The sequence below is a fragment of the Ischnura elegans genome, chromosome 3 (genome assembly GCF_921293095.1).
Source record: "Ischnura elegans chromosome 3, ioIscEleg1.1, whole genome shotgun sequence".
Classification (NCBI taxonomy): domain Eukaryota; kingdom Metazoa; phylum Arthropoda; class Insecta; order Odonata; family Coenagrionidae; genus Ischnura; species Ischnura elegans.
In genome coordinates this window covers 55,397,241-55,420,807 of record NC_060248.1, presented here as the reverse complement: position 1 = coordinate 55,420,807, position 23,567 = coordinate 55,397,241, and the positions used below count along the sequence as shown (strand labels likewise).

Genomic DNA, 23,567 nt, shown 5'->3' with positions numbered 1-23,567 from the left:
TGTGGTCATCACGTTTGCAAACCTCTGCACTCCTGGTATTTTATTCAAATTAGCCAATGTATTCCTCCTTAAGCATCAGAGAGTCTCTGTATGCCCCTTCCCTTTTCAATTTAATTGTTGCTCTTCGCTGTGTTTCAAAATTTTCATTGGCAGTTGATCAATATTTTGATCGCGATCTTTCATGAAATTATGCTCCATTGTTCTTAAAAGAAGAATACTTTTTAACATCAGTCAGCAAAGTTTTTTAACGAGCTTTAAACACATCTGATCACTCACAATCACTGCCCGCAATTTGCATTTGTTATCAATGAATAATTGGAACCTTTGTTTTTTCTGCAACTGCCAGCATTTTTTTGTTCCTATCACGCTCTCCGATAAAGCGATATAATCGCACAAAAACGACTAAAACAATCATTCATCGGCGATAAAAATCTTCCTTTTTTTACTTGTTCGCCGGAAGGACTCGACAGTTATGATTTTGATCTTTCATGTAAAATCGGCATCAAGAGGTGGCAGCTTTAATTCGTTTCTCTTTTTTTCCATGCGAGTAATCTTGAATATCTTTCCTCTCGGTGCAAGATAATGCTCAACAAAGATCTCAGTGTGGTATGCTAATAGTGTCTCTTTGAGCATGTCGTTCAATCACGCCTTAGCGATGAAAGATCTAGAGGGCTTCTTCCGGTTGAAAATCAGGGTTATAAAACTGTGAGGGAAACCGCCAACCAAACTCTTATCTGAATTTTCTGCGGATATTGTCTTTTAATTATATATTATTCGCTGTTTAATCATATATCTTAGTTTTCTGCCGCAAAGAAAAATTGCGATTAAAGTAATTTTGAAATTTTCTCTAAAAATTGTTCACTAGGTCATCAGATGTACTTGGGGTGTATTTTTCGACTCCTAAGCTGAGAAAATCGAGAACTGAATATAAAATATATGTTATAAGCGTGGTAACATCTCTATCAGCTAATTTCCAAGGTGTCCATATTTATCACCTGAGACTGACTCTGGATCTTGAGCCAAAAAGTTAGTTGTCTGGTAAACCGTGAAACGCAAAGGAAGTTCATTGAACTTCTCCACATTTTCAACCACAAAAGAGGTGAAAAATTGGATTTAATATTAAATATGAAACCCTTACAGTCTACCCGTGGAAGGGCCAAAGATATTCTTAAATTAACTTCCTAAAACGCTCTAGAGGAGAATAAAATCAACAGATTTAGGCGTTACTTGGTGGAACGATGAGATATTCATGGTGAAATAAAAACACAGTACTATTCCACAACCTTATATTTTTGCAGTCTACTAGTTTCAACGTTTACACTGTCATGATCAAGACTAACTGAGAAAAGCATACAACATCCAGCCTTATTTATCCAACAATAGTGTGAGGGAAGGAGGAGGGGGGGGGGAACTAAATGAGGAGGAGCATTGAGCATTGTTGGTTGGGCATTGTTGGTTGGATAGAAGGTTCAAAACAAAAAGTATAAAAGCTTGGGGAGGTGGGGTGGGGGCAGGCAGATAAAAGTCAGGAGGTTTCAATAAAATAGAGGAGGTTTCAATAAAATAAATCGAAAGGTTTTCTATCTCAGAACTTCAAATGGAGAATATTTATGCAGACTGAAGTATTCAAAGAGATAAAGCAAAGAGAAAATGGGGTTATAGAATCTGTTTAAAATTATAATTTATAATAAATAGGAGGTTGCCTCTACTTTCCAGTGCCTAATACTTCGCACATATCTTGGGTATTGGGGTGTTATAACTCGCAAATGCTTTGAGCAAATCCGTTGTGAAGATAATGGCTGGCTAAATCTACATGGTACTATTGAATTTTATGCGGGTATATCATCATTTTCAATTTTTCCAAGTAATCATCTGTATCCTCCACTTTTGTTTTCCTGTTGTCTCAATGATTATTTGGAATACTCGATATAGGACTGCAGGCATTTCACGTCCTTATATTCCTTATTCCGCTATCTAGTATCCCTTTTTTAATGATCTCTGCAACGCCCAAATATTAGCCGTGAACTTTTTCAGTATATTAATGGTACACTATGAGGTAAGAAGCAGTTAAATAATTGTTTATGAACTTTTCAAATATTTAAAGCAATTATTTGAAATAGATTCAAATTGAAGATTGCTGTAATAAATATAGAATTCATGACAATTGATCGGTTTATTTCAGTGATTCTGTTTGTATAGCGTCGTATAATCCTAATGTTTACTAGTATTGACCTTCTTTCGCCTATTTGTTTTTTTAAACTTACGTATCTCGTTTTATATCTCATTCGACCTAGATTTGTCTTGAATCTGTTAGCAATCAAGTTTAGTTTTGAAAACTGTATTGCACGACTAACATTTTGGCTTTGTATTAAGACAAATGAGCAGAGAACAAAAAATTAGGAGCAATGATGAACTTAAGGAAGTAAAATGCTTGCTCTTTAGGATAATACTTACCATGACGATAAATGAAAGGAAATTAAGATAAAGCAATACCTCTTGATGCCTGCTGCCCGACAATTATTTATGTATTAGAACTCGAAGTAGCACAAGTGCGTTCCCGTATATTTTTTGGGTGCAATGCTGAACCGTAATAATTAAGGGTTACATTCCCGTATATTGTCCTCTTGAAGGTTTTTTTTATCTCCCGTTATGCAAAAAAATTAATGAAATGATGGCTGCCCACGGAACCGTTAAATTGAAAAGAGGTAACTTAGGGTGGATAATAACAATAAATGATAGAGTTCTGGTTGAGCATGCATTAGCGCCGGCAGCTTCGTCGCCGGTGTGGTAATTGACTGCCTAATCCTTTAGCGGGGAGCGGGGAATGGACGTGTCTAAATGATCGAACAGTTCCGGTCTGAAAGCGCACTACCGGTAATGACCCGATGCTTGGGGTAACATGGCAGTTGAATGAGCTTCCTCCTTTCCGTACTCAACCTACTTCGAGCTTCCTTTTTTTATCGAACCCGTATTTTCTCCTCATCTTGTAGTACACCAACATCGCCCATTCTTTTGCTTCCGTGGCTTCCTCCTGGTCCGTCACTGCTGAGTGAGGTGTACCATCCGCCCTTACGTCACGCTTTCCTCGATTTTTTTTCGCGGTGCGTGTTTGGCCTATCTCTCCTGCGACACGGAGTGAGTCTACCACGTTGATCTTCACGGTAGAGGGTTGTCGGAAGATCGTGAGATCTCTTCATTGCTTCCAAGCGACTTTATTTCTCCTCTTAATGTCTCTAGCAAGCGGAAATTTCACATACCCTCTTTCTTCCGCGCTTTGTTTATGCGGGACAATTTCTTTCTCTAAAATTATCTTATTTCCAGAGATTTGATGAAAAAATTTAAGCGATTATATACATTTAATTTTTCTTTCGAAAATTCTGCCACCGTAAAATAATCGATTCTATTAAAACCATAATTATCCATTCATTTACATTCGTCAAACTAAAAATTCTTGGATTTATTCCTCTTATCTCTCGTATAACATGGAATTGTGAGATTAATTGCTGTAAATATTCTCTACCCAAAATATTTATACCTATATGATGAGATTGGTTCATATACGGTGCGTCAAAATAATATAGTATCGTTTACGTGGCTTAAAAACCGTTCCTATGATTTTTTACTGCGTGATATATGGTTGGATGTTAATGATAAATCATTCCATTGTCCTTAAAAAAACAATGCAAGGTGCCGGAAGCCAATTAGTCATTCAAGTTAAGGTGCTTTTTTCTTCCTCCTATGCAAGGCTCTGAAATACAAATAGGTAGGAGTTCCCTTCACAACCACAAAGCAGACGTGCTGGCCCTTGGGCAATCGGTGAGGTAGAGACTGCCAGCTGACTTTTCGTCACGTAAGGGACTACGGACGACCACGACATTAATGAGGTCTGTGTGTAGACGTGGTCACTCCACTGGTCTTGATCACCTCTTCAAGAGACGCAATGGATGTTATCGAGATAGCTCCCGTCACTAGTTGCAATCATGAATGAGCGACTCTATCGTGCAAAAATGAAATTATCCTTGTACCGCATTTTGAAGTGCTTGTGAATTGATTACCAAGCTTAGCATTCAGCTGATGCGGACGATGAATTTGAATCGCCTCATTTAGTTAATGGCAGAAACGAAAACCAATCAAATAGATACATGTCGCGTTTCTATTAATTTACGTTATGGCTTCTGGTACATGTACGCCCTCATAAGGAATAATATTCCGATTTAAAAAGAGAGTATAGAGCCAAATTTTTATGTAAATAAATTTTATAAATTTAGCGTAGATTTGAATGGGATATTCAAACTAGAATGCAACTAATTAATGAATTATTGGGTAACTGAAAGGTATGTATATCATTTCGTGAAATATTATTCTTTCGAATTTCGAAATGTCATTTTTAGGGTACTTACTTTTTTTCTAATTTCCCCTCAGAGAGCAAGATTTTGGTCTATTTCAAATTTATTTTCAGTGGGAAATAATTACAAGTGTATCAAATTTAAAATATTGTGTGCATTTGCTTATCGGATTAATATTTTCTCGAATTAGCACCATGGAATTTACTCTTCCTTGTATTGGAGATTGAGGTCGTGATTTGACAAGGTTTTCCTCCATTCCTCCAGAATTTCAACTTAAGGCGATCGTTTAGTTGTAATAGTGACAATCTTGTATTTCGTTTGAATCATAACCTAATTATCAGTCCTGGTTAGAGCTGACGAACTGATGCAATTTATGCCATGAGAGGTGTATTTTTTCGAGCATTTTTCAACTACGATTAGATTGTTGAAAAACAGTTTCGCAAGCATCTCAAGTCCCCTTTTCAGGTTAAAGACTTTTTAGATCATTCGATTTGAATAAGCTAGCTTCATCTCCATCGCCTTCGCCTTCAGCAGTGGTCAGCATTTGATTCAGCGTGGTAGAGTTCCGAAAAATATCCTCATCTCTATACAACACTATGGAAGCTTTCTATCTAAAAACAACTTGGAAATGTCCATTGATAGATTTAATTGCATCCTATTCTTCGCAAGAAGCTCTAAGATACGCTCTGAGGAATGTTGCTGTTGACTATAATGTACTAACCGTCTTCATTAGAGGTTCACAGCCACCAATATTTTGTGAGAGATCCAGGATTGAGGGCTAGGTAAGCGGCACTTACAGCATTGAATTTGTAGTCCCCATGCGTCATCCATTATTTATTATTATTTATCCATTATTTCCATCATTTCCGCCCGTGCGATTGTTCACTGAACTCCTTTAGCCATCATCGAATGCATTTAGTTCAATCTTTTGAAAATTGAATTCGCCTCTTGTTTACCGTGTGATCGAAAATTACTGTTTCAATACCTCATTGCTATCCACTATTTATTTGCGTGGAGTTTAAAAGAAAAACTAAATTTCAGTATATTTTTTTACATTTTGCGTCCTCGCGTTTTTTAGATTGGTTAAAATTCATTTCTATAAGTATCATGCCTGGATGCACTAATCTTATTCAATTATTTCGCCATGTGTGGCTATTTATCGCTCGTAATCATTAATAACCTTCATATTTTCCTGCACCACTCCTATGCCCTTGCACTGATATTTTTGCTTTCATTTTCGGTCGTGCACGGTTTATTTCACTCTTCCAAAAAACCTTAATAAAAGTTTTTTTTTAAATACTACCTTTTTAATAACTAACATAGATTTGTTAATTGACAAGTTGGCTGTGTCTGTTTGCAATGGATAAGTTTTCCATCCACCCTCGCCACAATCACAGCCCACTTGCCCACTTTCCAGCTTGCTCTTTAGGTTACGACACGCGCACGCCGCTGTTCTTTCCAAACTGTTGCGAATTCGAAATCAATCTCGTGCTTATTCAAGCGTCAAAAATCCGCTTAGGTAGATGAAAGTTGAGTGGTGTTTTGTAGTGAACATGGATTGATCCTTTATACGGTTAAATACATATCAATTATTTTATTTTTCACCCTTTTTTTTCCTCGAGCATCTTTCAAGCTATCCCGCTCATATGCAGCTTTTTTATGTAAAATATAATTGCTCAAAATATTTGAAAGGCTTTCGAATGATCTCGCCCCGTTTCAGGTTTTGTATTCTCAGAGTTAGTACACTGAACAACAATCTTTCTTCGGTTTTTTTCTCTCAGACTCAAGTCGTTACAAATTTTCCTTCCAATTTTTTGTTTACAAATACATACCTCATAATGTCATAAGGGGCCTTTTTAAATTATCATCTTTATATCTAGTATAAATGGTATCCGTAAATATTATATTTGATAATTTTTAGATATTCTCTTCAGTCAGGTCATTACACCACTACCATGAACCGGCATAATTTGGAATATTATGTTTCATTATGATAATATATACCCCGTTTATTCTCAGTTGATTACATAAATGTAATGAGATTGACTTAAAGTAAATGTCTTCATTGTGTTCGTGTCCTATGTATGCATTTAAATAAAGCATTTATTTTGTAAGGTAAAGTAGATAAATTGATCATTATCGATGAAATCTGAGTCCATTGTGAATAATTCAATCCGATGTTGTGAGAGGAAAACTTTGAAATTGCTATTTTTAACTTGTAGGAAAAAGTTTTTATTCGTGCAAGTTGCTGTAATTAGTCCAATAACGGGTTTGATGACGACTCTCGGAATTATTTTTTTGTTTCCTTTCGAAGCGTATGGGCTGGTCAAAGCGCTATCTAGTGGCCGAATACAGGAAATCCAAGTTTTTGCGCTCGAGAACATGAGTGCTTCGGAGTGAGGAATATGCCCCCGTTAACAGCCAACACTGGTCACTTACGCAGTTTCTTATTCCGAGGTAACGAGGTCAAAATAACTCGAGCGGCTCGAAGCTGCTATGAGGTTAGAGAAAAAGGTTGTCGACTCTATTGCGTCAAATGGATGCAGAATTCGTGTGCGCTTCGGTTCGTTACACTATGATATTTCTAGAAAAAAAAGAAATCCTAGGCACCGCAAAAATTAGTAGGTAGCGGAAGCTAGCCTATGATCCCTATCACGCTTAACCACCTGTCTGCGTGGGCTGAAGATTTATACTAAAGATTTCTTAATGGCTTGGGGTCTGAATGGAAAGGGCTTGACGTTGGTTGTCTTGTTGATCTCGATGACCTTCTCTGCCGTGACTTCTTCTCGCTCAATATTCTGTTATCTTCCGCCTTTTTTCGGCTGCATGTTTTTACCCTCGCTCCTTGAATAAAGGATCTTACAATGCGGGAGTAACGAGAAAATTCTCTGCTACTCTCTAACTCCGTAGCCATTACTTGATCAGCTCTCAAGTCAGTAGCGAGCGCTGGTAGACCAGGGGATCCAAAGCCCCCCTCCGAAATGGTCGGAAGATAAGTCCTTAAACGTATCTCCGCCCACGGAACCTTATCCGAACAGTATCCTCTCTACATATGAAACCCCCTTTAGAATTTTTTTCTGGCTAAGAGATTTTCTATTTCTTCTCATCAATATCAAATAATTTACTCAAAATGTTGAGAAATTGATATATTTAGTACATCTTACTATAGTTCAACTTTTTCATTGGTAGTATTTTCGTTGGTAGGTTTTAATCTAGTTTTTAATCGAGTATATATTGATAGCATTAAGTTTAATTATTCATTAATCCGTAAACTGTGTTTTAATGTATTATTATGTAATAACAGTTATTATCTATGAGCGTGAAACTCAACTCCTAGCTATATTTTACAATATAGAAACCATTGTTTTCTCAAATTGTAATCTCAATGGTAGCTGCAAGTCATCGCGAAACTGAAGAGAGAATTTTGTTTAATAAAGAAATCTCAGTAAGTACTGAAACTTCTCCACGGAGGCAAATAATTTTCAACGCGGTAGTTTTCTGAGCCATACATAATTCATTTTCTAGCACACGTTTCATTTTATTAGTATAATGTGGTACTTGGCTATCCACCTATTTATTAAGGCGGGAGAATTTTGGATATTTGGCTGATGATATCACCGTGTTTGTTCTCTATTCCTCTTTATATGAAATTTCAAATTCCGTTATAACAGTTGGTTCGTCCGATATTATCTAAGTTTTCATCAATCGTATCCGATCAAAACTTGAATATATTGCATCGGATCAACCTATCAAAACTCATACAGCGTTCATTGAAGAAAAAACGCTAATATAGCATCGATCCAAACTTTTTAACAATATTACATCGACCTAAGACTCAACGGTTAACCATCACTATCAGCCAAAAAAAACACGCTGGTCCATGTTCTTTAATCCAAAAAGCATTGATTTATATCAGTGTTTTTCTTTTATCAACGTGACAGATTTCCATAAAGAAACACCGGAATCTACAACTTTTATGCTTTTCGGCACATTTCTGAAGTCGGTTATCCCATATTCGCTCCCTAAACTACACGTGCAACTAGTTATTTGTGATACACTACGCTCCCTTTATGACGTCGCACGTAATTAGAGCTAAATGATGATTAATTCTTTTTCTTACGTATCCGTATTTTGGCGCGCACTTACCTTATTAAGGGTAAGCCTTCCTTCGGGAGGTTTCTCAGAATCGTGACGCCACGACTCAAAAACCTACTTCCCCGCCACACATGAGATTAACTTGGTTTGAAGATAACTCTGCGGCTTCCCTTAAAAAAAAATGTGTGACGTCTCAACCGCGTCTAGTGGGGTCAACAGTCTTTCAATTGCCACTTAGATCTGAGGTTTTCTTCCTTCACAACATCCGAACGAATATTATCTCGGTGAATAAAAAAAGTTGGGAGGAAATAGACCATCTCGGGATTGCGTCTCTGTTCCATATACTAGGAATATGCCACTTGTTATTCTCTCATATATCTCTTCAATCGTCCGGAGAAAATTGCTTCGCAGGAGAGAAAACGTAGTTCGAAGGCAACTTATATTCTTCCCTTTTTCATAAACTTCTTTAGCCGTAGCTTTAGTGTGTTATGGTGGCCTACTAAATAGTAGTGAGTACAGCACTGGGGTACAAAACGAAGCTTTCCCAGGATTTTATCCGTGTAATACTTCTTGGAACTCTTTTTGCGTTTTCACAATGAATGGTCTTCCACGCAATCGTTAGAAAATTCACGAGTGAGTGAATTTTAATTCTGCATTAATTTTGTGGATTACTCACGCATGAATGATGTGCAATGGTGTACAACAATCGGTGGTTCAGTTCCAACGCTGAAAAGTAGATATTTTTAACCAACATAATCGTTAACGGTTAGAAAAAAAATCACCTTTCTCCGTCATTCACGATGCCACGCCACATGAGGACACGGCAGTAATGATATATAACTCTAATTTTACTGAAATAATTATGCACGTGATTCTAAATACTATAATTTTACGTTTTACTAATTGAAGTATCATGTACTGCAATATCATTCCGCCCATCATGCGCAAGTTCATTGATCGCCCAAAACGACATTTACTTAAAATCCTGGCTAATTATTTCCCGTTTTCTGGAACGTCAGGAAACTGTTCATGACAAAAAACTTTTGGAACAATTTACCTTTCCCCCGTGTAATTGAGTCCATTCTACGCACTTGAGGCTAAACATTATTTATCAATACGACCTTGGATAAAATGATTCTCAAGACGTCGCTGAGATCTTTCTCTCTGTGATTATATTGGGAATACATCTATGACATTCAAGGTTTTATGGTATTTTTGAATATCAAAGCCATTTCACAAGAGATGATTTCGTGTGGTGGGCGTAGTGCAATATAGCTGGCTTCCTGCCTCCCGAGGCTAAAGTCTAAGGTGGTGAAGGAATCTAAAAACAAGTTAGTTATTGATGTATCAGAAAGGAGAGACAATGGCAGGTTCCACAATTTATTAAATACTGCGACCGGTTTCAATGCATTCAATCGTGTCAGGTGACACCTGATGGAACTCCTTCATGATGTATCAGAAGTTAGTTACTTTTTGAAACTTTAAAACGTTCCCAAAGGTGCCCTAACAGCAGTAGTGACACATTTTGAAAAATATGGATTTCTCTATATTAATACTTCTTTTAACTTGAACGTTAATACTAGTCTCCGCAAAAAGACACCGAAGAATGTTGATTTTATGGAGAATTATTGTTTATATCTCAATCCTTACTTCGGCTTTATAAAACTCTCGGGCCTTACTCCTCAACTGCTGGTTAATTATAGAACTGTGAAGCTCTTGGCAGCTATTTTTCCATAGGCTATAAGGTTTCATCTATTCTGACTCAAACGAAAATAGATCTACCAATGTAGCTGCCTCAACCATTTGATGGAGTGATACTAACTTATAGTGTTGAAACTAACTTTGCAGTAGCTCCTTATATTCATCACTTAAGGAGGAAGGCGAAAGGAAAGATATTTTTTTTACTTTCTCTAAGTTACGTTCTGCTTAGGGAAATGCGTTCTGCAAGTCCCTAGTAGGTTACACAGCAGCACTCTGATAGTGGCATCAAGTACCTTTTATATACTCGATTGCTGAATACATAAGTACCCAAAAACCCCCTCTACTTTCCTCCTTTCGGTACAAACATGACCAAGCGTTGCCTTATCTTAGTTAACTTCCATTCAGTCGAAGATCGTCATGCTTCGAGAGTAAAAATCAAGATCAGCCGGTTGCCTTGAAAATAACAGTAAACACACTTTGTTTACGTCGTAGGATTGTAACTTGGTAAAAATTAAATCGATTCAGCAAAATTCACGCACGTTAGTATACATTTTGTTTATCTAAATTTTTCTTTTAATTTATTTTACCTTAAAGATTCATTATATCCATTGTACAAAATCATGGAAGAATTTGTATAAGCAATGCCGCAAACTATTGACCACGAAAATGAATAAATAAAATATGAATTTGGATGTATCCCAGTAATTAATGATTACTTAAAGCACCGAGAAAATTATATCACAAAGTCACTAAAGTGTATTGTCCATGCTTCCAGAATGAAATAGTTCCGCCGCACCAAAACAACCGATCAGTCTTACGCGTCAGCTCTACTCCCTAGCTATGAATCAATATTGCACGCGTTCACCTTGGAGGATTTTCATAATCCATCTTTCCCCTTATCATTTTTCGGGCGATGCAGCCTGTGGTGGGAGCAGTCAATGATGGGCGTGATAAGAGAAAGAAATTTCTCGACCGAAAAAGAAAGTGAATATTGGCAAGTGAGGAAGAAAACTTGCCATTTTGGCTCCGCGGCTGAGCGTTTCTATGAGATCTTGACTCTCGCCAGCGGGCGCGAGTAACTTCTCACATTCCTCTGTCGGCGAAAGTGGAGGACGGGGTAAGAATGAGATCGGTCTCACTTTTTTGTTGTTCGCATCCAACGGGATGCCTGCACGTTTTCCACCCTCCCATCAAATGGATTTTGAATTGCGGGCACCGCCGTGGGTCATTCCGTAATTTGATGGAGAAGAGAAATGAAATTTCACCACACAATGGTCACATACATGAGTATTAAATTATCAAAAAAACATATTTATAAAGGTGAAATCGAAGTTGGCTTGCAATTTATAAGTTATTTTATTAATCTCATCGAAACCTACTTCAAAAGCCTGTATAACCGATTATAAAATGTTAAAACGTCAATATATCCATTTCGTATTAACGTAAGTGTAATTTCTGTGAGTAGACAGAACCTGTTTTGGAACATTTTACGCGTCGCCAAATTTAATCTAAAGTACCCAAGAAATATTTTTCCAGCCACTTCCTAGAAACCCAGTACCGTCTAATTTTGGCAATGTTTAGTTTTTTTTAACAATACTCAATATATTGTGATGAATAAATAATGGTTCGACTAAAGTAATACGGTTGGGTACTAGTAGGGAATTCCTTCCTATCAAGGAATTGTAAACCGGTCGTAAAAAAACTGAGTTATCTCGTTTCAAAATTAATATTTACACTTATATGAGAGTACAGTAGCAAAAATATGGAAAGTGGAATTATTTTCGTCAAAAAATGCCTTTTACTTCTGGAGGACACTCGATATTTGTCCAGATAAAAAGTATTGGAAAGCAATGATTTACATGCAATGTATTTCTGGCAAAAAAATCGATTCGAGAATCACCACCCAATTATAACACTCAGTAATTCGTGAGAAATATAATAGAGGAAAAATTCCCCCGAGGAAGACCGAAAGAGCAGCAACTAATAATATACTTATATGTAATGATAAACATATAGGTAATAAATTACGCCTAATGATTACGATTATCCGTCGAAACCCGGGTCGCTTTATTGTAACCCAATATTGCTTCTAAGTAACATCAAAAATGTATACATTTTCAGCTCTATCCAGGAAAGATTTACGCTGCGTGTTCTTTTTTGTTGTATAGTTTAATGTTGAAATATGTAGCTGCCACAATAATTATAAATTAGAAAATGTTTACTCTTTTTTAAATGAAAAGTCTTGGAATTTAATTTCATTCGGAAGCATCTCTGGGTTAGGAAGAGTTGAAAAAATGAAGTATGAGTAATCGATATTCATCCAAGAAATCTTAATTTTAGAATTGACTTGGGAAAGGGGTAAAGAGAAGGTTGTTGCATACCTAAGGCTAGTCGTAAACTGGAAGCGTTTTCAGGTGGCTTCGCGCTCACCCGTACTCGAGAGGCAAGAAGCGGCAACAAGATGAACACCTACAAGCGTAAGGCTCGTCCATTACAAGCGAACTTGCGCTGGCAGTGGACTAGTGTATTCGTTACAAACATACGTGAGTTTAGCCATGTTTGAAAAACAGCGTAATCAGTAGATACGGATTTCGAGGAATTATACCTGCTCGACAGTACTTAACTCGTCAGACGTCGAATACTAGCCGGTAAGAAAAGATCTTGTTGGGTGAACCGAATTTATCAGAAGAGGAGGACGATGGGCGAATATGGATTTGGAAAATGAACCGCCAAATGTTTTTGACGTCAATCGGATGACGCAAGGCCTTTCCGTTATATTTTGAATAGTAAAGAGAAAATTAGGGTGAAGAAGGTCTCATTTCAAGAGTCTACGAGCGACAGATCCAACCCAAACAGGATGTTTAGCGCGAGCATGAGAACGCCTGAAGCTCCGCGCAGGTTGGCGCCTGCAGAGGGCGCGGTTATTCGACTCTGGATTATGCGATTTTCCGCGCGAATCCGCTTGTTTACGCTTGTGTAGCATGAGCGCGAAGCCGCCTCAACACGCTTCTAGTGTTCGACCAGCCTAAGACTGCATTAACCCCTTCCACTTCGTTTAATTTCCTGAATATCGTGCTCCTATTCTCTACTTATTTTTTCTGTGGTTCTTTTTCAAATGGTAGGTAATGAAATGATATTTTTTAATTTGTAATCAACGTAAGACCGTGAAATGAAAGGTGATTATTAAACATGGAGAACAACATTACTCGAATAAAATCATTTTAATCCTTCCAATTCATTATGTTTCATGAATATATGAATTATTTATGTATACTATGAATATTTTATCATTTTTAAGCTTTCAAAATAATTATATTGTTCCTCTCTATAGTGCTAAAATTATGAAAATCCGATGACGAGATACACTCGTCATTGCGCGGTTTGGCGTCGAAAGTTCATGACAAGTTAGACTCGTCATTGCAGCGCTAGGGGTTAATATGAATGAATGAATCACCGCTATCATTTGCCTCGAAACAACGGGATGAGTTTTCCACCACAATCGTATGAATCTGTGCTCTCACCTGGGGGGCATCCCACGGGTCTCCACACACGCCGCACTTTCCTCCGTTCCTCTGCCATTGCCGTGAGAACCCGCCACAGAAGAGTTCGTGATCCTGGAAATCTGGCGGCGTGCTGAATCCATACCTGCGGGGAAGAAGGAAGCGAGTTATAATCTTGTCTTATTTGGAACTGAATGGAAGGTGACGGGAAAATTTGAGGCATAATTTGGACTGCGAATGTCTCGGAGGATAATGAGAGGCATTTTGTCGCGTTTTCCCGGCACTCTCGATTCCATTCAATTCAATCGAAAATGCTTTCGTTTTCTTTCCTAGAGTGAGGTGGGGGAAGAACTTTGGAGCCAGTTTCTGCACAGTTTCTGGGTAGTAAGAGGCTTCTTGTGAATGCATTTTTTAAATCTGGTCTTTCGTTTAGGCTCAAATTTTTACGTATCTTACGTCATTTTCTCTAGCGTGTTATAAACCATGAGCCGCATTCAAAAGATAAAACTAATACCGTTGTTTAATGCTAAGGAAATTTAATAGGAAAACATTTTCATAAAAATTTCCTAGCTGTTTGTGGAAGATTTGAGTAAAAAATTGATTAATGTCTTTCACGCGTTACCATATTCTATTGAACCCCTGAAGAAAAATACCGCCAGCTATCCAAAGGCATCACTGCATAGATGAAAAAGGATATTCCCATTATGAACCTTAATGGTTATTGAACTCTGTCGACATAATTATATTTAGATTTTTCGATTCCAGAAGGTATTTTTATTAACTTTAAATCTGCGATTCTTGCCATTTAATTATGTACGTATAGCGCTGTCAAATTAAATTATGAAGGTGATTGGAGGCGCATTCAGCCACAGGCCACAAATAAAAATTTACTGGTAATCACATTGTTTTATGCAGCAGTTCGATTAAATTGGGTACATATCAGTGCATACAATTATCAATTACCTTTTGTTTGACTTTCTCTTAGAGCGCACGAGCAAGAACGCCTCCTATTAAAAAGACACACTAATTGAAAACAATCGGTAGAAACACTTCTAATTATTCATTTATGTGGATAATTTATTATACTGGGTTCATAAATTACAATTATTTTATTTTTCACTATCTCTCCTGTAAAAAGATGGACGAAATTGGCTTTTTATTTGCCAAATTAAATAATTCTCCGAGGTGAAAACCTAACTTCCCTCATAATTATGAAAATGAGAGTTATGAAAACAGCAACTCATGGAACACGACTCTCCTTTCGATGCGGACGAAATGATTCAAAAATTTACTTCGTGCAAAAACGTAAACGATTTTCCACCAAGAAAATAGGAAAGCGGGTTGCCCTTGCCTTACTTCGATAATGAGTTGAGGAAAAAAAAGATCCGGGATGTTCTGGAGCGATCAGTGTCATTTTCAGAAATCCGCTGGTATCACTCGGTGTGTGAAAACTAGCGGTTAGGGACTGAGGCAATTTCATGATGAAATTGAGTTTGAAATTGTCCACGCGTTTCGCAGAGAAAGCATGATTTTCTTCGGTTCATTTGGGAAGTAAAGTATGTAATATACTGCTATGTGGAATATCGAAAGAGCGGTAATTTTTTTCTTTATGTCAGTGCGATCCAGACTTGGTTGAGATGACAATTGGCTTATATTCTTCCCCAAGTTGTATTTTCGCTGCAAAGCAGATGACTTTATAGGGTTGGTGGTTTGTGGAATTTGCTGAACGTTTTGGATAAATAAAATTTAATTTCGTTTTGCCACAGAATTTTCAAGAAAGCACCATAAGATGAGGTAAACCGTTGTTAATCGTCGTTAACCATGATCGTTTTTAATTAAAATTCTATGTAAAAATAAAGTTAAATTTTATTCATCCAAAATGACTCAATAGGCTTAAGTGCCTCATGTATCGCATAGCATCATCCGTTCGTTATCTTCTCATTTATACATTAACTCTGTCGAAATTCGTTTGTCATTTTTCTTTGAGCGGAAGTTTTCGGCCATACTCTGTCAATTTGCATAAAATATTTATTTTATTCTGGTGTAAACTTTTTTACCAAAATATAATTACTATCATCGTGGTACCATTCCAAATTATATGGCGTTTAATGCAGCCCCGCGTCACCTCTGGTATTCTCTTTTCCATACATTTGTTGTCATTCCATTCTCCGTTTACCATTCATCTCTTTATTAAACATCTTACGTGACTTTTTTAACTTTACGGTGGTATCCTCTTCTAATTCCTCAGCTACATTAACTTTCTATGTGGGACCGTTATACCTCCAATTTTTATACTTGAACGTGCAATTTTAGCGTATTTGATTTATATTTAGGTGTTAATTTTTTCCAATACTTCCAGTGCTCTTACGTTTTCATTCCTAATTTTTTTCATCCCTTGAAACTCAGCAACTTCCAGGAAATTTCTATCGTATAGATTCTATTTTACCTCTTTCGGTCAAATCTATCGTTTCTGCGCAATTAACGGTATTCTCTATGTTATTTTATGAAGTATTTTACCTATCGTCTCTCTTATAATACCCCACGGCCATAAAATTAATTCATGTTTACTTTTGTATTATGCATTTTATAGATAATTTTCTCACATGTATCTTCCTTTCCTATGGCCAATCTGAAAGACATAAATCCGTGCAGACTCACGCCAAGCCAAGAAGCTATTCCAGTAAAATTCATTGCTTCTTTAAATATTTTATTTTAGTAATACATACATTTTAATGCTCAAATTTACATCAATGGCGTATGTAATTGTCTTTTGCGAATAAATCATCTATTACATTATGTGTTTTATCATTAATCAGTGAAAGATCTCAGAGGTGCTAAAGCATTTAAACTTCTCTTAAGGTCAATTTCATCGAAATCATCATCTCTACTCCGTATTATATCGCAATTATTACCATAGATTACTTTTTAATGTCACGTATAATTTTATCTTGCGTATTTAGAGGGGCATTTTCGTCTTTCTTTTGCTAAGTAGCAAAATCATAAAAATAACAATGTTGACAGGATTACGTGCATGCTTAGTAAAAGCGTCGAACACAAAAGGAGCCAATCGATCAAAAAAGTTGCACCGAAATGATAATTTCGATTAATTAATCTTTTCCCTGAACTTATGGGCATTGGGTGACCGATTTTTAAAACAACTTCTTTGTTCTTATACATTTTTTCCAAGCCTTCGGTATCATATCGGTATCGATATTCAAAAGAAATTGCCTCGTAGCCGATTACCACAGTTTTTCTTTGAGGAAGCAATGATGATAACAAAACTTAAAAAGAACTGTTCAAATGTCTTTTCGTTCTCTTGCGTCCTCGATACAGAAAGAATCACATTAGTCGCAATTGTCACCCGCTTGTCTTCCTTCCTAATTTTCGCACCCAAAATAATTCTCGATAAAGAGTGAAAACTCTCTCGAAAAATTTCTTTTCACGGGGAAAATAGTTTTCTTGCCACCGAAATATCATACTCCGTCGATAAAGGGCAGTGGCCGGCCGCGAAAGTTGGGTGTTCAACGAAATGTTTCTCCTATTCAGGCCAACTCCGAAACGCTCTTTTTACCGAAACATGCGAACTTTTCCTACGTCACGAGCGCTCCCACGGAATAACAATCGCGATGCATGGTCCTCCCTCGAGTGAATTGAGCCGGTAGCGTTCTGTCGGATAGAGAGTGAAATTTTTGGAAAGGGAATCTCCCAGTAACAATGCCGAAGGTTGGACCGCGGTGGAAAAACTGAACCTCTAAAGCCCCAAGGTGTCAAAAGACTTTTATGAAATGTCAACGACCACATGGCTTGACTGTATGACTTTTGTGTGAGTCTTTTCTTAGCTGAGTTTTCTAGATTTTTCTCCACATGAAAAGGTTTTGAGGAGGTTTCATGTGCTGGTAACCTTAAAAATCGTACAGCTTGGTATGAGAATTATGGGTGGCCCTTCGAACCAGGGGCGCAGCTAGGAATTAATCCTGCAACCGTACACCTCCATTTCTGTTACACTAACCGTACACTGGGGTACTGAGTGCCCCTAAGAGTTAAAAAACATAAAATGCAAAAACTTATTTTTATTCTAAAAAACATTGAAAACGCGTTATTTGGGCCTTTAATTATTGCAAAAACATAAATTTAATTACTTGTTTTAATATTTTATTAAATATGATAAGAGAATTAAGAAACCTTACATTTTCTATCAAAGTCTTTTAAAGGTGCAGTTTTTTAGTTCGTTCAACTCTTTCAGCAGGCTTTGTTGCCCAACGGTACTTATTTTTATCCCTGAGGACACTTTTTTTAACTGAATAACATTCTCGGGGACCGTTTTTTCAACTGCATTTTGTTTCTGATTCTTCATATTCATCTTCCAGGTGTTTTGGTTCAGTTTGCAAGTCTCGTGCGTCTTCATTTCGTCTAGGTCGTTTTCTTGCATGTGTTGTTTGTCCTTCTACCCTTCAAAATCACTTTCACCAAGAGCAAACTCATCTTCAGATGCGTCGGGTGAATATAAGTCTGACATAACATCATCTTCCAAAATGTCGTATTCATTTTCACTTTCTGACTTATCTTCAAAATTCTCAGGCTCAGAGGAACGAGCTAACTCACTTAAAATGTCCTCCTCAGTTCGTAGCCTATCCATGACTAATACAGTGTAAAAATACTTCGGTAAAATTCCAAAAAATATACGAAAACGAAATATACACACTTGAATAAAAACTCACACTAACCGTACACTGGGGTACTCAGTGCCCCAAAAACGTTCCAGAAAAGAAATGCGATGTGCCATGGTCCCAGCAAACAAAGTAACTGACAGGTCGTAAGGGTCAAGTAAAAGTCACGGGAGCCGGCTGCAGCCAGTGTTGCCAAATAAAATTTACGGCAAAGTTAAAATTCCGAGGGCTGAGTGCCCTGGTGTACGGTTCCAGGGTTAAGGCTGGGGGGTGTTTAGGCGCAACTAATACTGGGAGGTCTGGAAGGTATGGGATACCCGCTAGGATAAGCGGAAGGTGCGGGGGCCCTCCCGAGAAAAAATTATGATAAATGGTTTAAAATGGTGAGTTTTACGGCTTACGGTTGGATATTTTATTAATCTTTACACTATTCTGTAAGTAGTATTAATCCAATTAAGTAAAATGGATTAAGCTTAAACATTTCTTTGAGCTCTGGGGGTAGGTTTATCCACCGCCCCTCGCTGCGCCACTGCTTTGAACTATTACACTTCTCAATATTGAGATGAAATATTTTTCAATCACCATGCCCTTCCAGAATAAACTCAGTAACTACAGTAAATCCTACAGAATTTGTTGGTTGGGCTTGGAAATAAGATGTTCGTCAAGATTAAGACTTTCTCCTCCAAAAAAGGAAAAAACGGTCAGTTAAACTGCTTGATATGCATATTATAATCGAAACTTGTTATCGGTGAAAGATTTAATCCTGCATTTTGGTTCGGTGCGCCGCAATTGTCCGTCCACAACCATTCCTTGATATGGGCAACGAATTTTAACCGCGCAATAGAAAATGCATAGCCATTGTGCTGCCTTGAATGTGAAAGGCATCACGCAATGTAATCATTATTTTGGTGTCTAGCAAGGCTCGCTGACTCCGACTCGGCTGAAACGTTCAAGGACATGGCCTCGAATCTCATTTCTGAGCTCACATTTTTTTTTTAAATAACGTGCCAACTTTCCCTCGATACAGATCAGTTCTCCCATTTTGAAACATGAAAACGATCAAAGAAGAACATGATAACCGCCAGTACTCCGTTTTACACTTTTTATCAGCACACTGAATGAAACAATAAATATTTTGCATTCACAAAATTTGTAAGCTATCTTTTCACCCAGACAAGTATCACTACTTTTCTGGTTGATAGTTTACGAAATAATTTGTGAGTTATTGATTTAGATGGCTTTTATCATGAATGAGCATTTTTCCGAAATTGCATCTCTTTTGGCGCATTTTATGTTTGGCTTATTTGCTTTTCGCTCTGGAGAGATTTCATATAAAATCGTATCCGGCTCGATTTTGTGGAAGTTCTTTATATCCATGATAAAAAGAAGAACACAATGGTAATTTCCACACTTTTAATGTCACAACTCAGCAACCGACCATGGTTTCAACACATAAGTGTCATTTTCAAGGTAGAGAGATTTCGTTCGGCATTTCCTTCTTCTTATCTATGTGTAACTTTGAAGAACCGTAGAGTTTGAAACTCTTCTTTGAAGTGGCTGGTATATTTGTACTCAGCTGCAGCATTCTCGAGGCCTATGTCTTACGTAGGGCGTATGCAGGTTAAATTGCTAAGGGCACCAAAACCGGTTTGGAAACTTCCATTCGTTCTCGCTGACAAACCTGGAAGCGCGATTCGTTATTGATGTTTGGGTTCCTTTGAATGCTATTCAGATTTATGCCTTTAATAAAAATTATTATAAATTTATCACCCCAAACTTCTTAAATGTAAAACTTTAGTAACAAAAATGATGGAGCTTTGAGTAGTTTCGGTGATTGAAACAACATTGTGGAAGCAGTAAATATATTTACACAAACATAAAAAATGAACATTTATATTATAATGGAATAGCAATCGATCTTTAGCCTTTAAAAAAATATTTATACCCTTCATCTGCTTAATCTAAAAAAGTAAATTATAAAAACTTTAGGCCCTAAATAAATAATCTTTTAAATAAAGAGAGGTTAATATTAGGAATTAATAAAGTACAGTTCATATATAACTTATAGCCATGCTCGTTTCTAGAAATAGGGTAGTTTCCTTCATCAAAGAAAACAAAAGGCATTGATGGCGATTCGTTACCCACTATTAGTGTATTCGTAATACACAAATTATTTGGTTTTTGAAATACCGGTTTAGACGAATGGCAAGGGTCAAATTTTATCCTCATTTGAAAAAGGCCAGATTGGCGCCCATGCGATTCCACTCCACGTGACGTCACAGGGACCTAGTTTCTACACGAGAGGATAGGAGTTATGCATCGTCAGAGGCTACCAATGCATGCATGAGTCACAGAGCTCAGGGAAACATGTCTTAATAATCACCTATTAAAACTGGCTAAGGTCGGAAAGTTTTCTTCGCTTGATAAGGTATTAATAAACCTTTTTTAAGCCATGCGCTACCAGACAGGAAGGTACTCAGCTACCCGTTAGCATCCTGCGTCCTATCAGCGCTCAGAGCCTCGATCAAGGTCACCTACCAGGCGGGAGGGGGAACCAGAAATGCGTCGTACGGACTTTTTCCCTTCATTCCTACTTACGCGTCGCGTTTTCGCGCGCTTGAAATTTTTCACTTTTCATTTGATCGCGAAAAATAGATATCGTCATTTAAAAATCTAAAAGCGTGAAATACGTACTCCAGGAGTAATAATCTTTCGATTTAGGCAATAAAAAAATAATAGGAAACCACCCTATTGTTGGAGAACTACCACTTCCAAGAAGATTAACTTTATATTTTTATGAACAAAAATGTTTTTTGATGGCAATAACTTAAGACAACCAGACAGCACTCTCAAAGCGATTTTTATTGGCAATTATTCTGATAAACTTTTTTTAGTACTGCTGCAGGGTTGCTGTTAATGCTGTCTTGTGGGTCCCACCCGAGCATATCAAACCGTAGTTTAATTTAGTGCCAAACAAAGTGTTGTACAAAATTACTTGAAACTAGTAAGGCCACTTATGTCCAATAAAATATAGCTTCGATACATAATATTGTAAGACTCTTACAAAACCACTTATGTGATGATACTATTTCAAGTATCCATAAATGTTACTCCTAAATATTTTATGCTGCTGAACTTCTCAATTATTACACAACTACAAATCTTTAAGAGATGATGCCAATTAGTATGAGTCCCACCTGAAGGGTAGAAGACGACGTCTACATGTTTCGTATCTACAGAAAAAAAGATTCTAAATTATAGTGAGGAATTAACAATGAGATTTCTTTTTAGTCAGGAGTGGAAGCGGGAAAAATATTTCCCATGCTCAAAAATCCTGTATTCGCAGAATTTATAACGCCACTTGGAAGGCGTGCGTCATAATTGGTACGGAAATGAAAATTGGTGGATGGCGCACTCTTTCTGACAGTGGTTCTGCCTGCTATGATATCGGCAGCGGCTCTTTCCTTCTATTATTTCTATTAGTCTCGACTATTAGGCCTCCGTATCGGATTTATTACCCATTCCTTTAATGGAAAAAAACTTAGTCATTGCCTTAATTCCCTTATTTTTAAGAAAACCTCTTTCGATCATCAATATATAATTCCAAGAAGAACGTTGCCTACCATAATTCTCGTTCTTAATAATAAGAGGTTTAATTGTATTATTTCCGTAAAAAGTACAAGTTTAATTTGCGTTTTCTCGTTTGTACCCGTAAGATTCCTTATTTGTTTAAATTCATAGTCATACTTCACTAATATTGAGCCAGTATTTTAAAGTGAGTAAAAAATACATATTCGTGAAAGCAAGGATTTGTGGAATGGCAGGTCATCCAATTAAATTCAATATTTATCCAATCTGAACGGAACGTTAACACTGTCCTCTTCTTTTTATCTGCATCAATTTACAGCGTGTTTTCTCTGGCAGCACGACTAATAAGCACAATTTACTAATTTCCTCAGTAATGGCATAATTTTGCATGTTTTTTTTAACTGTGCACGTTCTTAATAAGATTTTATGCTTTTCCGACGAATTTTGTGTGTGAACTTTAAAGATAAATCCGGTGGGAATTCCTAAAAAAGTTTACCCGGATACATGATATACTTATACGACCTACCAATATAAATTGTAACGGCATTTAAAATAGGTTTCCGTTAGTTGTTGGCAGATGAAAATTTAGCATACCTTGCACCTTCTACTATGAATTAAGATTCCCACGCATGCACGAACTGAATTAACATTCCCACACATACATGAATATTTTACTAAAAACCTTTCTTTCGCCTTCAAACTATGCATGTTGGCTGAGTTCGAGGGCACCCATTTCTTGTAACGACTTAATTCACAATTTCGTTGTCTTTTCATTACACTTCACATCGTATTGTTCCACGATCTCCATGAGAACCAGACGCGGTAACAATTTTCCCTTAGTTGCCACATATCTGGCAAAACCGGCAATGCTTGCTTTATTTTCCCTAGTGCTACTTCATTATCTTAAACAGGATAAAAGAGGTGCACGTACGTCCCATTTGCTGTGGAAAAAAATATGGGATGGAGGAGAAGAAAAAAAACTGAGATTCAGTAGGTATAATAAAAGGTTCCCTTATCTTGTGTTGCTTATTTGTGCGTCAAATTTAAAACCAAGAGTATATCACTCCCTGAGTACTTGATTGACCTAGGCTTCGACTCCTTGAGCCAACATTAGTACTTTTGTTTAATAAAATATTCTACATTCAGTAGAAAACATTTTTATCTCCGGAATGATCTCAGTAAATTCTAAGCGATTTGTTTGCTAGACTAGGAAATATTTTAGTAAAACGAACATTACATAGAATTGAAAGAATGATCTCATCCTAAAAAGCTAGATTTTTATTTTTGTCATCAGAGTTTTACTTTATAATTCACTCCGACAAAAGGGATCTTGTATCAGTAGGTGCCAAAGTCTTGGTTGATCAGGGTACTAATCGGCGAGGAAATTTACAGTAACTATACACTCGATTTTCAAATTAGATGTGATATAGATAGATAGATTAGATATGGTTTCACTGCAAGGGCGTACTCAGGATCATAACTAGGTAGGGGCAAGCCTTGGCCTGTAGGGGAGGGGGGCAAACCATGGGATTTATGAGATTATTTCCTTGAAAAATTATTTTTATTTTAGCTACATATCTAATACTAATATATATCATTTTTCGTAGGTTTAAAGAAATTTTTTTGAATACTTTCGTTTCAATTCAGTACTGATTTTGCTTTAAGACTTG

At 37.0% G+C, this 23,567-nt stretch overlaps 1 protein-coding gene across 1 annotated transcript in view; it reads right to left on the bottom strand.

Annotated features, from left to right (window-relative positions):
- LOC124155817 overlaps window positions 1–23,567 on the bottom strand; it is a 70,213-nt gene that overhangs the window by 27,819 nt on the left and 18,827 nt on the right. Inside the window, exon 3 of the mRNA XM_046529943.1 lies at window positions 13,664–13,787. Within this exon, the coding sequence (XP_046385899.1) occupies window positions 13,664–13,787 (124 nt within the window). The remainder of the gene's footprint in view (window positions 1–13,663; window positions 13,788–23,567) is intronic.